Genomic DNA, 15,837 nt, shown 5'->3' on the forward strand with positions numbered 1-15,837 from the left:
AATATCTTTGTGTGAATGGGGCTCATCATAGGGTTCATTATATTCTACTTTAATCCTTCTGAAAAATATTATTCTGACAAAATTAAGTAGTTTGAGAAAGATTGAGTATGCTGAATTAACATGAATGTTTGAAATGAAAAATAAATTGTATTTATATAGTGCCTTTCGTGACTTCACAACATTCCAAAGTACTTTACTGCAAAAGAAGTACTTTTAAAGTGTAGTCACTGTTATAATGTAGGGAAAGACAGCAGTCAAAATGCCGTCATCAAGATTCTGCAAACAGCAGTAATTAATAATCATGTGATCTGTTTTCTTGATGCTCGTCTTTGTGTTAAATATTGGCCACAATGTCAGAAATTCTCTCCTCTTTGCCTAGTGCCATGGAATCTTTTATGTCCACCTGAGAGGACAGACTTAAATGTAGCTGGATTTATATATTTAAATTATCTCGCTAGTGGATGATGATACCTTGTCTTGTTTTAATTCATTTTGTTTGTCTAATGTAATTTCATGTGCTTTACTGCTAGATTTGGGAGCTCTGTGCAGGCTATTTTATAATCTTCCATGTGTTTATTTTAAATAAAAAGCCTTGCTTTCTCACTTAGTGTTGATCATTCTTTTCATTTTACCGACCTTTTAACGGAGTACTACTGGGGAGACGATTATAATATTTCAAGCTTTATGGCCCTCGATGTGGTGTTTAAACTTTTTGATATACTTATCAAGGTGAGAGATGTTGATGCTCGAGAATGGAGCTCTTCCCATTTCAGGCATCCAATGCCCACATCAGGTGTCAAGTTCTGCCACTACAGGATGCTTGAGTTCAAATTTCTATTGCACAAGTATGGCAATTTTTCCCTGTTTCCTTTGCTGGCTATCCCTGGGCTGTTGAGTGCGATTGACAATTGGTACTGATTTAGGGGCAGTTTTATGCTATATGCCCAATCTCATTAGAAATTTGAACTCAAGCATCTTGTAGTAGCAGAACTTGACACCTGATGTGGGCATTGGATGCCTGAAATGGGAAGAGCTCCATTCTCGAGCGTCAACATCCCTCACCTTGATAAGTATATCAAAAAGTTTAGTTGATATTGTCCAAATTAATTTCATATTGGTCCATTACAGCCAGCAAAGGAGACTTTCTTCCAGAATAAATATCCATTTCCAAAGAAAAATTTTGAATTAAGGCTTTGAAATATTTTTGCTTGAGGTTTTAAGCGTTGTTTAATATTCTCATTAATCTCTAGAGGCTCAGATTGAACCATATCACAAAGAAAACCTCAAATTGCTCAAATTTCAAATATAAATTGTGCTTGACCTTGTGATTTACAGATAAAACTATTAAATTGTGGAAGATCAGTGAAAGGGACAAACGAGCAGAAGGATATAATTTAAAGGAAGAGGATGGAAGATTTAGGGATCCTGTCAGAATAACCACGCTACGGGTATGTGAGACACTGATGTAGCAGATTTGAGATGTGGTCATCTATTATTTACTTGGACTTTGCCATTTATGGTGATATGATTGAATTGTGCTTGCATATTGACTATTCAAGTGGTAAGAAGTTTTTTTTAAAAAATTGAGGCCCTGATCTTGGTGGTCTTATTGTTGGCGACCAGACATAACCTCCCCAAGATGTGCTTTGGGATCCTGCTGAAGCCCCAATGCAGTGACACTGTGGGAACTGCCCGGGAAGTTTGAACTTCTGGTGTGGGCATTCCCCTGCTCCCTAGGGCCCTCTGAAAAGTTTCCGACTCTGAGTTAAAACTGCAGACTTCAGACAGTTCAAACTTTCTTACCTGGATAGTTACCCCGGAAATGTTGGACAGAAAAATCCCCGGGTAACTATACAACTGAGCACGACCCCCACCCCAACCTGGCAACCTTTCCCAGAACCCACCTATCGACTCGCCCAACCTACCTGCCTACACACTTGCCCATCCATTCACTCACCCACTAAGGCACTGAGAAGCATGGAGACCTTTAAACAATATATGGCAGCTGGTGCTTTAAAAAGAGGTGCGCATACTCTCTTAGTTGCTCTCTTTGAGGATTCCTGCGCTGTGGGAGGAGTTCTGCATCGTTGACCGGAAGTTGGAGGCTTTTCAACAATGCAGCTGTGTGTAGGTTTCTATCTGATCATCACCAGGCACAGGTTCTGTCTCTGACCGGAAGTTTTGGGCCTATATAATTGCTTCTCAAACTTCTCTTCACACACGTTTACGGGATTGGATTTGAGTTTGTCAAGATTGAATTGATTCAGTCAGAATTGTTGAAGCTTATATTAAAAGTTGATTCACTCATGCATTATTTTGTTGAAAGGCCATCATATATATCAAGGTTATGCCTATCTTTACATAATGATCTAAATGATTAGATCAAATGCATATAAAGCATTATCATTCCTATATTCCATAAATTTGAGATAAATTATCTACATTTATGTCCATGATCAGTATTTGAAAATAGTATTCTCTCGTTGTTTGACTATGTTTTAAACCAATTAACTACTGTCCAAAATAGGATGTTTGAGCTTAATGCACCAGGAGGGGATGAGATGTTGGCTAGTAAAACCACTGCAGTCCTCCTTCCTCTTCCAAAAACAAAATCACAAATTTTAATTTGCAGGGTAATCAAATTGCAGGGTTTTTTTAAATTTGGAAGTAAATTGGCATAGTTAATGTGAGCAACTTGACTTTGACTGGTTTTTGAAGTATGCAGCTGATTTGTGTGATAACAGTTCAACAAAACAAATTTGCATGTATCCAATGAATTAAGATGTTGTCTGGAATGCAACCAATGAACAGCTAATTGGGATATGCATTGTGGATTTAACCCAAGTATTTAATTGTTATAGGTTTAGATTTATCTTTCTAACTACTTATAAGCCTACTTATCGCAAAGGAGGCTTATTTTATTTGGTTGCCTCAAAAATATCTACTGACCCATGCCTCAAATTTATATTATTTGAATTAGACATGAATACCACATCACAAAGTAAGCTGAATTTTTTCCTTGGAATATATTCTTAGAATGAAACCTGGATGAGCTGAATAGCATATCCTTATCAATTTTTTGATTTCAGATAATGTGGGTTTTCACTTTTGGAGTGGCGGAGTGAGTAGAAATATTTAATTATCTATTTGAAGACTATCTTTTTTTTCTTTTACTTAATAGGTGCCAGTATTGAAACCAATGGACTTGATGGTAGAAGCAAGCCCCCGAAGAATATTTGCAAATGCACACACATATCACATTAACTCCATTTCAGTAAATAGTGACTATGAAACCTACCTTTCCGCAGACGATCTTAGAATTAACCTATGGCATTTAGAAATCACAGATAGAAGTTTTAGTATCCTTTTTTTTTAAAACCGTTCTTTTGCAGTATATCGTAATGACTGATTCAGTATTATCTGTACTTATACACACTTATCCATTTTGGGGATTAGTGATGCATCTGACATTTTTTCACTAAAGTCTAAATTGTCTTTAGTTGTGCTCCCTGTCCTGTCAATTCATAATTCTCGTTTTGTTAACATTGTTGCCTTTGGAGGTGATTTTTTTCCTAAAATAATATAAGTTGCTTGAGTTTAAAAATAGGCAAATAGAATATAAGTGCAAGGTAATTGTGCTGAAACTTTATAAATCAACGATTAGGCATCAGCTTGGGTCTAATGGACAATTCTAAGCATCACACTTAAGGAAAGATGGAAGAGATGAGTTTTGGGCAAAATAATGTTTGGTGTTTCCTCTGTTGTGCATACCTCATTCAAACAGTATGTCAGTATTCTCTACATTTTTTGTAGATGTTGTATGGATTTATGAGGGCCATTTTAATTTATTCCTAGTTTATTTTTAATTTGACACTGACCAGCGAGGTGTATAGAAATCTATATATTAAATTATTTATTTTGTTATTCCCTGAACATACTTGAGTAATCATTGTACAACTAATAATGTTGAGAGTTTTGGTAATTTTGCTGTCTTCTCATCTACCCTGCCTATAATTTAGAAGTTTTGAAGATGTATTTCTTTCACTGATATGGCTTATATTGGATATGTTTAACTTTTAAAAAATGTACATTTAAATGTTTCTTTGTCTAAATATAAATTTTTCCTTAAACATCGCTAAAGACATTGTAGATATTAAACCTGCCAACATGGAAGAGCTGACAGAAGTAATTACAGCAGCAGAATGTCATCCACATCAGTGTAATGTATTTGCTTATAGCAGCAGTAAGGGAACTATCCGACTATGTGATATGCGTGCTGGGGCTCTATGTGACAAACATTCAAAATGTGAGTATTCGCTATTTACGTAGTAAACTGTACAGATTACGTACTCCATCTATAGTAATGTACAGATTAGTTATAATTTGTGATTAGCCAATGCAAACCTTGTGCATTTCCAGTTTTTAAAAAATGTTTCTTTTAAAATCTTGCCTCAAAACAAACTCTGCTAGCTATTCTCACCCACCCCGCTGGTTATCTACTCTGTCCTTACCATGATCATTACGAAATACTTGCGTTCTCAGTCCTCCCAGATCCTCAAATTTGTGTCTCCAAACTAAATGATGGTACACTCAACACCATTCCACCAAAGGCTGACTCTTTTGACCTCATATTTCTTTGCCTTGCTGTCAATAGAAACCGACTTTTAAGTTTCTCCCCATCCCTATGCCCCCTCCCTTCCTTGCTAGTGTGTAGTTTGTGCTCAAATCCCAATTTTGCTGTTACAAATGCAAGCATCAGGTTCTCCATTGGAACTTGTTATATTTATGTCTGTTGGAGGAAGAGGGTGACAATTGAAACAGGGATGCCAGGCAGCTGAAGTTGTACTACTTGTATTAGTATTGCACCATGCACACCCTCTTAAGCTGCATTTTGTGACTGAGGTGACAATATTTCAGTGTCAAAGCAACAGTGCCCCAGAGAGACTATGACAAATTTGTGCTATGTGTTTGAGTATACCTTCAACCATATTCCAACACAGGCATAGCATTGCCAGTGACATTGATGACGGCTTTCAATTTCTACGTGTCAGTATCTTCCAAGTATCAGTTACATCTGTCAGCTGCGCACAAGTCATACACCAGGTAGCTGATGCATGGTTAGCAAAGCCCAGCCAAATAATCTTTGACCCTGTGGCCAATCATTGCAACAGTATTTGAATTTCTTGTGTATGTTGTGTGCCAGAATTCTGTGGAGACTGCCCCACTGAACTTTAATGTACACTAAAGCCTGCTGTTCGTGGGGGTTATGTTCCCAATGAAACCTCGCAAATGGCGAAATTGCAAATGATGAACGTAATGGGAGGAGCCTCTGAGCAATTCAAGATGTATTGAAAATTTTAAAGAGACAATCCTTATTTAAGAAAAAAAGGAATCGCCTCAAAACTGGCAGGCAAAATCAGTGAGCATTTCAGAATTGAAGAGAGCCATTATTGCAGCTCTGGACCGAGAGATTAGAACCTTTCCAGGTTAATCTCCCACTCGGGCTGCACTTCAGCTGCAACCATGCCAAGAAAGGTGCTTTTAAAAAAAAAATTGAAAATCCACAGCCAAGAGTAATGGAAGGAACCTGCTTCTAAAGACTTCGACACCATCTCCATGTTAAAACATGTCAAGGTCTCTGCTTCGTCAGGCTGCCTTCTCCTCAGGAAAAGAAAACACGGATAAATGTACAATTGTTCGTGATGGACGATGCAATGCTTTAGTGCAGATAAGCGAATACGCAAACAAGGAAGTAGCGAAAGATGGGACTTTCACTGTATACAGCTTCCTCACTGTTTGAATATCAGTTGTCACTACCCTGATGGCAAAGGTGCCTGAATTATTTGTTTCAAGATGATGATTGCAAAGTTAGCTGTTAGGCGACCAAGTATACCAGCTAGTGATCCCTGTCAGATTCTTGGAAAATATTGTAACAGCCAGGCATCTGCAGTTATCGGGGTCATAGTTGAATATGTCATAATGATCGTAATCAACCCTTCATATGCTTTAATTCTTCAGGGCTTTGCTGCAATACAATGATATGATTGTCTCATCATTGTGGCACATCATATGCTGCACAGTTTTTGATCTAATGGCAGACAGCCACACGGAGCTGGTGGTGAGGAGCAGAACCCAGCACAACCAAAAGAAATCCTCATAAACATGAGAACACAGAAGGAATAGCTACTTAAGAACTTGTGTAGGGCTGCACAAGACCTTAAGGCAGGCTTTCACTGATCAAAGTATCCCATGGTCTTCAATGCATCAATGGTCATCTACTTGACAGTGATTAGTTAAGCCTTGCACAGTATTGGCTAATGAATGTAGCATCTCTGGTCCTATTAATCTTCCCTCTGATTAAATAACACCCACAACAATGCTCTTGATACAAACAAAATACTTGGCAGCAGTTGCGTATGTATTCCTGTTGTTCCCTTTTCTGATTTTATTACTCTTGAACCTAACCCTTGCCCTTACGAAGAAGAGTCATGTTGGATTCAATGTTATCTTGGTTTCTTTCTCCACAGATGCTGCCAGACCTGCTGAGTTTTTCCAGCACTTGTTTTTATTTTGGATCTCAAGCATCCACAGTATTTTGCTTTTTAAACTTGCCTTTAATATGCTCCCCTAATGGCTGTATGCTGTCAGTTGAACCCTCATTTGGAAGTGGCACTTACTTCCTTGACACAGCTATGATATCAGCAGCTGTGGAACCTACCTGGCCCTGCATGCTTTTTAACAAGCATAATTTAATAAAGTGGGATGGTGAGTAGTGTCTAGCCAGAGAAGCAGCACCCTAATTTGTGCCAGCTGCAGTCATGTCCTTGCAGGGCACTAGCTGACCACATACATTGACCTGTTTGACAATACCAATAAGATCTGTGAAGGTGTTGTTGATTCACAAATCTGGAAATTACAGAAGAGTGTACATTCTATAACGGAGCTCGGCTTCTGCTACAGCTATCATTAGAATTGTTGTACTCATTAGGGTAACATAGAGTACATTAAATCTTCCTTCGTGCTTGAAGAGATGTGGCCGATAGACCCCTCTCCAGTGCTGTGACTCATCATGTTTTGGTGACTGGGGGTCAGACCAACGTTCAAGAGGAAGGAGGGTGGACCAGGAAACATGACTGGTTTCGAGGGTCTGGCGGATCTCGACTAATCACAACAGAGGTTTGCTTGATGGGCAGTGGGCAGCATTCCTGCACTTCCTGTCCTGCAACTAGCATAAAAAAGCATTTACTGGCTGGATCGCCCCCATTATTTTTGTTGCCTAACCTAGAGAAAGGAAAATTACATTACAATAGGTAAATCACACGCAAAATGAGTTTTATGGGAACTCGCCTCGTCACTTTGTGCTCGAGTGTAGGTATTTGTTGGTCTGAATGGGTTCATGAGTAGCTATTAAGAATAGCAAATGATAAAATTGTACATGCCCACACCTTGTGTGAGAGGAAAGTGGGACTGCTTTGGCTCTCTGCCAACATATGGTGACACTTGGTAGAACTTCAGATCAACATTGGGAAGACAGAAGTCTGTTTCTGCGTGTGCCAGAAACTTTGCACTTTAATGTTCAATTTTGTTCAGATTCCTAGTGGCTCACTGTGCGAGTTAGTGGGCTACTGGATAGTGGTCTCCTTAGCTATGGAAGGATATGCTTGCCTTAGAGGAGTGTAACAAAGGTTCGCTAGATTGATTCCTGGGTTGAGAGGGATTCCAGGGATGAGAGGGTTATCCTATGTGGAGAGATTTGATTTGAGTGGACCTATATTCTGAGGTTTAGAAAAATGAGAGGTAATCTCATTGAAACTTATAAAATTCTCAGAGGGCTTGACAGAGTCAGTGCCAAGAGACGGTTTCACCTTGCTGGAGAGGAACTGGGCATCATAGCCTTTGGAAAAATGTGTTGATCATTTAGGATTAAGATGAGAAGATATTTCTTTGCTCAGAGGGCTGTGAATCTTGGAATTCTTTGAACTGTGGATGCTCAGTCAATGAGTAAGTTCAAGACTGAGATTGACAAATTTCTGGACATTATGGAAATGAGGGATATGAGGACAGTACAGGAGAGTGGAGTTATGGCAGAAGATCAGCCAAAATGTTGCTTAAAAGTTGGAGCAGGTTCAATGGCCTAATAGTGCTCCTATTTCTTTTATATTCTTGTGTACCTTACGATCATACATGACTTTGAGATGTCCTTTTAAATGAAAAGAACTTGGCAAGTTTGCCCAGTATTGATCCTCTTAAGTAACTTTCCTTTTGGTTAGAGATCTTCCCACCCCCCATTATGTTTCTAGTTTTATGCTGCTACATAAATAATTAAATAATATAGGTTTCTAACTTAACTTTTTCTTCCACTTCTAGTTTTTGAAGAACCAGAAGATCCAAGCAGCAGATCGTTTTTCTCTGAGATCATCTCCTCAATATCCGATGTGAAATTCAGCCACAATGGTCGGTACATGATGACTCGAGACTATTTGTCTGTTAAGGTGTGGGATGTTAATATGGAAACCAGACCACTAGAAACATACCAGGTAAGTTATTAATTGGTACTGCCTTATGCTTTAACTTTTAAATCATTCATTACGGCTGAAAAGAGAGCTGTGTTGCTGAAGCTTTTCGGCTTGCATTTACCAGGACACATGCAAGAATACCAAATTTCAAATGGTCACAACAATTTATACCACTGGAGAGAAGGGGTGCTGATTGGTTGGCAAGTCAACTCATGATTAGCTGAGGCAGTGCCATAGAGAAAGCAATGAGGAACTAAAGGCTTCCTCTGCTTCGGAGACTGAGCTTGTAACATGGCTCTTTTACGCTTGGTAGAAGTGACATACATTCATATGCAGAGGCCCAATCTCTGCAAACAAAAGGAATGTGTTCAAGCCTTGTGCCTGTTTTGAGTTACCCAGAAACGGGGAGCTTTTAATTCCTCGTGGCAGCATCTCAGCCAAGCAGAGTCGCCTTACCAACCAGTCAACACCCTTTTCTCTTGTAGTCATCATTTGAAATTTAGCATTCTTGCATTTCTCCTGATGAGTGCAAGACTAAAAGCTTTGGCAAAATGTGTCTCTTTTCAGCAATACTCATATCATTAATTATTTGCAGTTCTGTTCCTTAGGCTGTGCTTTTTTATATTTTCCAGGTGCATGAATATCTCCGGAGCAAACTGTGTTCTTTGTATGAGAATGACTGCATTTTTGACAAGTTTGAGTGCTGCTGGAATGGTTCAGACAGGTAAACCGTTATATATTGATGTATTGCTATTCACTGTCTACTTGTTAGAAATTTGCATTGATATAAGCCCCATTCCAGGACTTAGACTGATAATTCAGTAGATCTGCCCCACTTAATGTTGTTGCATTTGAACATGGTTTATTCTTTGGGGCCTTTTCTTTTTGATTTACATCGCCATTTCTGGTTTTAGGCCGTCAGCACTCACTTAGGCTGGGGGAGGTGGAGGCAGTAGGGGCTGCTCCTCCTGTGACCCCCACCCCCGGCCAGCTTAATCAGTGGCCCAGTGCTGGGAGCTCGGCCCCTGCAGACTGTCAGGAAGAGGCCCAGGCTCTGGGCAAAGAGAGAAAGATCAAGAAGGAGAAAGAAGAGAAAGTGTGACATAGAGACTGAGAGAGTGGCAAAGAAGACAGAGACCAAGGGGGTGGCAAAGAAGGGGAGAGAGACAGACAGTGGGGGTGGCACAGGAGGGGAGGGAGGACCAGCGGAGTGGCGGGGGTTTGGGTGGGGGGGTGAAAGAGGAGGAGGAGGAGGACCAGGGGAGAGGGAGTAAAAAGTTGACCTGAGTTTCAGGAGTGCTGTGGGTGAAGCATTTCTTCATGCTTGTTTGGGTGATTTAATGTATTCTAACTTGAATTTGTATAGTATCTCTGTTTTATTCAGTGATTTATTTTATTTTGAAAGTTATCCCAGCTAGAAATGCACTGTGCTACAGTATTTCAACTTGTACGTTGGTTTTTCCAGGCAAGAAATGCCCAAAGGAACCTAAATCCGGCTTTAACATTGATTCCTTGATTTACTTAGTCGTTTCACTTTAAGGCACAATTTTCAGGAGCGCCACCACAACTTTAAGCGAAGACTTGCTGTTCAATTTTGAGGGGATGCCATGCTGCCTAAAGATCCTGCTCTTTGGGTGAAATATTAAAATTGTACCCTGTGAAACAGTTCAATGGGAGTTCTCCCTGTTCAAAGGATATGGAATTTCCCCAGTGACTGCCAACATTACCCTTTTACCCAACACTACCAAACATTCATTTCATGGCTGTGGGATTTTGCTTTGCACATATTAGGTGCCAATTGTATACATAAGTTACCACATCAAAAATTAATTTGCATGTGAAATATTTGAAATTTGTGAGACATGTGAAAAGGTACGATACGAATGTAAGTATTTGTGTTAGTCTCAAAGGTGGTGTTCTTCCAAATTTAAACCCAGTTTAAACCTTTTTGTCATTCTTGAATCTCTATATAGAATCAAATCTGACTTGGAGCTGGTTACAAGATTGCAATGTAATTTTATGGTTCTTGAGATTGAAGCTGTGTTGTAGCTTTTAAATTGTTTCCCAAACAAATTAGTATCCTTTGGTACCACTAATTTGTTAAACCTTGTTTGCCATCATTCATAGGGACAGAATTACCTAGGGACAGGGCCCTGTAAAGAAACCTACTTCCTTGTACCGTCATTTTGAAAATATGATCTAATTTTGTGATGCAGGGAGGGTCTCTTTTTAGACCATGCCCGTAACCTTTTTTCTGTTGACTGTTTTTGTTTCCATGCAAGAAAACATGTAGTTTCACTGTTATTCTTTTCTAAATTATAAAATAGCACAGATGTATATTGTATGAAAGCAAAATACAGCGGATGCTGGAAATCTGAAGCAAAAACTGAAAATGCTGGAAAAACTCAGCAGGCCTAACAGTATCTGTGGAAAGGAAAAACACAGTTACTGTTTTGAGTCCTTATGACTCTTCTTCAGAGCTAAAGAAAAGTAAAAGGATAATTTATACTGTTTAAGTGGGGGTGGAGCAGGTGGAGCTGGATAGAAGGCCAGCGATAGGTGGGGGCAAAGGAGAGATTGACAAAGATGTCATGAACAAAAAGGCAAAGGGATTGATAATGGTAGTGCTAAGGGCTAAAGGAGGTGAATTAAGGTAAGAAAGCAGAATGTGGTAATAGCAGGAAAGGGTAAGCTCTCTGGAAAGAACAACATGAGCAAGTGACAGATGGTCCTTGTGAGGGTGGGGTGGGGGGAGGGGACGGTGGTAGGAAAAAAGATTGAAAATATGATAAAAGGTGGGGATAAAACAATGAATAAAAATGAAAATAAATAAAATAAGTGGATAAAAATTAAAAAACGAAAAAATAAAAATTAAGAAACGAGAATGATTATTGAAAAAAGTGGATAAAAAAGGGGTTGAGGATGGAGGAGAGAGTTCATGGTCTGAAGTTGTTGAACTCAATGTTAAGCCCAGAAGGCTGTAAAGTGCCTAATCGGAAGATGAGGTACTGTTCCTCCAGTTTGTGTTGGGCTTCACTGGAACATTGCAGCAGGCCAAGGACGGACATGGCATGAGAGCAGGATGGGATGTTGAAATGACAGGAAGGCCTGGGTCACGATTGTGGACAGACTGAAGGTGTTCCGCAAACCAGTCACCCAGTCTGCATTTGGCACCTCCAATGTAGAGGAGACCACATTGGGAGCAGCGAATGCAGTAGAAGAAATTGAAGGAAGTGCAAGTGAAGCGCTACTTTACCTGAAAGGAGTGTCTGGTCCCTTGGACGGTGAGGAGGTAGAGGGACAGATGTTGCACCTTCTGTGATTGCATGGGAAGGTGCAATGGGAGGCAGATGAGGTGTTGGGGGTGATGGAGGAGTGGACCAGGGTGACCCGAAGAGAACGGTCCCTACAGAATGCTGACGGGGGTGAGGGGAAGATGTGTTTGGTGGTGGCATCATGCTGGAGTTAGTGGAAATGGCAGAAGATGGGTCTTTTTTATATTTTTGTAGTTTTTATATTTTATATATTTTTGTAGTTTGTTACAGCCACATGAGAGGTACAAACATACCACTCCAAGTCTAACTGGTTTACTTGTGAATTTAGAAGGATGAAAGACTTTTACTCAATGCCTGTATTTAACCATTTACATACTGATTGCAAAGAAATGAGTCTGACAGGCTTTCTTGAGGTATAAAACAAAAAGCAGCTAGTTTTTATCAAGTTAAAACCCACCCAAGTAAAGATAGCTAAATATGTTAAAATGTAAACTCACTTCTCGACTTTTATGACACACATTCATGTGCACCCAAGCATGCGAAATTTACAAGTTATACTCTAGGTAGTTATTGTCTTAGCCAAATTAAAGTTTAATACTGAAAGATAAACTTGGGAGTTCACGGTTTGAGTCCTTGTCTGGTCACCATGACTGCAGCATAAATGTTTACAAGTTCCTTTCAATTCTAGGAGTTGAGTTGAAGCCCATGAAACTGCAATTGCTGGAGACAATTTCTTTTTAATCTGTAATCAGTCTCATCCAGAAGTCAGTTTTGCACCTGATGTTCCTTTTGAGAGAAAATCCACTATCTCGGTGCTGGAATTTTAAACTGTAAAGGATAGGGTCTTAACTTGGGAGGGGAAAGAAGGGAGTTGCTTACTGCTCATTGGCAGATTTTTCTGACTACTCACTGCTTCTGTCTTTAGCAGCTTGTATTAAAGAGATTTCAAAATGGTTACCTCAGTCATATGACCTCCCTCATAATGATTTCAGAAGGGGTTTGTTTATCTGATGTGTGAACCGACGGTTACTTTTGTTTCATGGTCAGGGGGGTAAGTAGATTCTCTAATGTCCCAGTCACTAACCCCCTGAATGAGTCATTAACTATCTTAACGAGATAGGAAAACATGACTCCATGTAACCATTGTTTTAACAGACTTTGTCTTCATTGGAGAAGTTGTCTTATAGAAATGCAAAAGCTATGTCCAGTACATTTCAGTAAATCCCTTAGAAGTGGTTCTGGCATCCTCAGGTGTGAAGTTCCAGAGAAGAATGTTGTGGCATGCCTGAATTGCAATTCGCTATGGAACTTTCCAGAAACTGGTCAACTTGTAATACCAGATGTCAGGTATCTTCTGGCAGTCATCTTCAGCCAGTGCCTTTTGTCTTTAAAAAGTCCTTTTTAAACAGCCCAGTTATGTTTGGTCAGCTGATGAAATTACCGATTAATATCACTCATGCACAAGTCACATTATCGTAACAAGTTCAATTTTTCAGCAAGTTGACAAAGCTTTGCTTTAGAAGTTATCAACAGCCCTTTTTTCAGCTAATGTAGCCTTTGATTTTCACACCTCAGTCTGTCACACAAGATTAATTTTGGTTATCTCTTATTTGGCTTCTCGTAATAGTTTCATTTAGTAACTGTTGTCTGACTGAAAATGTCATTATTTAAGCATTGGTGTCTTAATCTGAAAACGCACAATTTTGATATTTGTGTTTGAAACTGGTATTGAATTAGTTATCTGATGTATTTCCTGTATTGCTCGGATGCAACTCATTTATATTTGGAAGATAGACAAATTAGATTACTTTCTTTTGAGAAGATCATCTTTAATGTACGAATGTTCTTTGTTAGTAATCAGGTGCAACATGCAAAAGTCATTGCAGAAGTTCTAGTTTTGCAATATTAACTCTAAGAAATAGTGCATTTCATATGTAAGTGGAGCTTTAACTGCTCTAATTTATCAAAAGGTACTTTTCTCACGAGGAAAAATAGGAAGGCTACTGCACCATTAATATGAAGCTGGCTCTCAACCTATAGACAGGAAAGGAAAACACAAAATTTGGAAAGTGAAGGGAAAAAATAAATGTGGGCGAATTCTTCATATGCCAAGTGATAATATCCATAATTACAGTTTACTGCAATTCTCGTAACAATCTTGGCTGTGTTCCACTGATCATGTGTACGGCCTGATTTGACAAGAGGAATTAGTGATGGCATATTTTTCCACAATATTATCAATAATTGTCATAGCGCCTGACACCTGTAAGCAGTTCTGCAATCTCTCTCTCTCTCTCTCTCTCAATGCCATGCAATTTTTTGGATATTTGTGTTGAACTGATAACTTAGTTTGCCTTTTTATTTGTAAACAGTGCCATCATGACTGGTTCATACAACAACTTCTTCCGCATGTTTGATAGAAATACCAAGCGGGACATCACACTTGAAGCATCTAGAGAAAGCAGTAAGCCACGTGCCATCTTGAAACCACGTAAGGTTTGCACAGGTGGGAAAAGGAAGAAAGATGAAATTAGTGTTGATAGTCTGGACTTCAACAAGAAGATTCTGCATACAGCTTGGCATCCTAAAGAGAACATCATAGCTGTTGCTGCAACTAACAATTTGTATATATTCCAGGATAAAGTAAATTAAATTTGGCTTGATTTAGGATGAGACTTATTCTTGCACAGATAAGCCTAACAATTTTCTTTGAAGGAAAATGTCTTGTTCTCCAAAATTAATACATCTGATGCACATACTTGCACAGCTACAGGAGGAGCATTGACCTATTCATTTGTACTTGTGATGCATTTCTGCCTTCAGTCAGGACATTACTTTCCTGTTCTCTGGATGTGAGAAACCCACGAGAAGCAGACTGGAAGGACAGTAATGGTCACATAAGGCTATCTCTTCAATATTGATTTACTTAATCAAGTCTGAGCTTTCCATTATGATAGAAGACCAAAAGTGAAACACAGTTTAATGCCTGTGTAATCTGTCCTTACTGTGTAATTTTTGGCCTTTATGAACATGAATTGTGCTTGATTTATGCCTGTAAACATTCCTCCTCTGGTCTCCGTCTTTTTGGCTCAAGTGTCCTGGGCTTGAACACTTCGGGCTTTAAGCAGAGTCAGTGGACATATTTTTTTTTTCTCTTGTATAATAACATTTACTTACTGACTGTGTATCTATAACCACACCACCTGGTGTAAAAACCACTTAATAAAACAACAAATCGTGAAAATGTGTTTTTAAATCTGAAGATATGTAATGTGGCTTTGTGATTCTTTTTGCAATGTAAACTAGGAAAGCTAATTTGAAGTGACTGAGTTTAACATGGAATAGTGCATGTTACACTTTTTTCTGGACAGCAGAATAAGTAACATTATTGTATGATAGAAATTCAATTTAATTTGCAATGTATTTCACAAAAGCGATTGCTGAAAAATGAACTGAACTCCATTCTTATGAAAAGATATTATATTTTTATAGTCCTTTTTTTGGTTGCTTGTCTGGATAATCAATTTAAATGGAAGTGGAGTAGTTAAATAAGTTGTCTTACACTTCCTGCAAATGACTATCTAAAGAGTGCTTCCCTGAACTGTTACATTGCTGAGAGTCAGCAGTAACCCTATACCTCATCATACATTTCAGATTATTCATTGCATTGTAGTAATCATGACCTTCTTGCTCTGAAGAAGAGTTATATGGATCCGAAACGTTAACTCTGTTTCTCTTTCCACAGATGCTGTCGGACCTGCTGAGTTTTTCCAACATTTTCTGTTTTGCAGATTTCCAGCATCTGCAGTATTTTGCTTTTACCTATATGTTTACTTCCTTTACTTCAAAGAATATGTAATTGCTCTTTCTTATGCACAGTGTCAGATCCATAACTTTAGAGCGAAGGAAAGTTGTAATGTTCACTCCAAAGCTACGTTTATACTTTGGAGAGAATCAGAATTAACGTTTGAAGTTGATGACCTTTTCCTTGACTCTGATGTAAGTTCATTGACCTGAAACTTTACATCAGTTCCTTTCTCCACAGA

At 38.9% G+C, this 15,837-nt stretch overlaps 1 protein-coding gene across 7 annotated transcripts in view; it reads left to right on the forward strand.

Moving 5' to 3' along the window:
- ppp2r2d (protein phosphatase 2, regulatory subunit B, delta) overlaps positions 1 to 15,267 on the forward strand; it is a 68,121-nt gene extending 52,854 nt beyond the window's left edge. For all 7 annotated transcript variants that reach the window (XM_041209571.1, XM_041209570.1, XM_041209567.1 and 4 more), the window contains 6 exons: positions 1,336 to 1,448; positions 3,182 to 3,359; positions 4,142 to 4,306; positions 8,368 to 8,537; positions 9,149 to 9,240; positions 14,164 to 15,267. In XM_041209571.1, coding sequence (XP_041065505.1) covers positions 1,336 to 1,448; positions 3,182 to 3,359; positions 4,142 to 4,306; positions 8,368 to 8,537; positions 9,149 to 9,240; positions 14,164 to 14,443 — 998 coding nt within the window. In that variant the 3' untranslated portion in view covers positions 14,444 to 15,267. The remainder of the gene's footprint in view (positions 1 to 1,335; positions 1,449 to 3,181; positions 3,360 to 4,141; positions 4,307 to 8,367; positions 8,538 to 9,148; positions 9,241 to 14,163) is intronic.
- Positions 15,268 to 15,837: the final 570 nt, after the last annotated feature.

The sequence above is a fragment of the Carcharodon carcharias genome, chromosome 17, assembly GCF_017639515.1.
Source record: "Carcharodon carcharias isolate sCarCar2 chromosome 17, sCarCar2.pri, whole genome shotgun sequence".
Classification (NCBI taxonomy): domain Eukaryota; kingdom Metazoa; phylum Chordata; class Chondrichthyes; order Lamniformes; family Lamnidae; genus Carcharodon; species Carcharodon carcharias.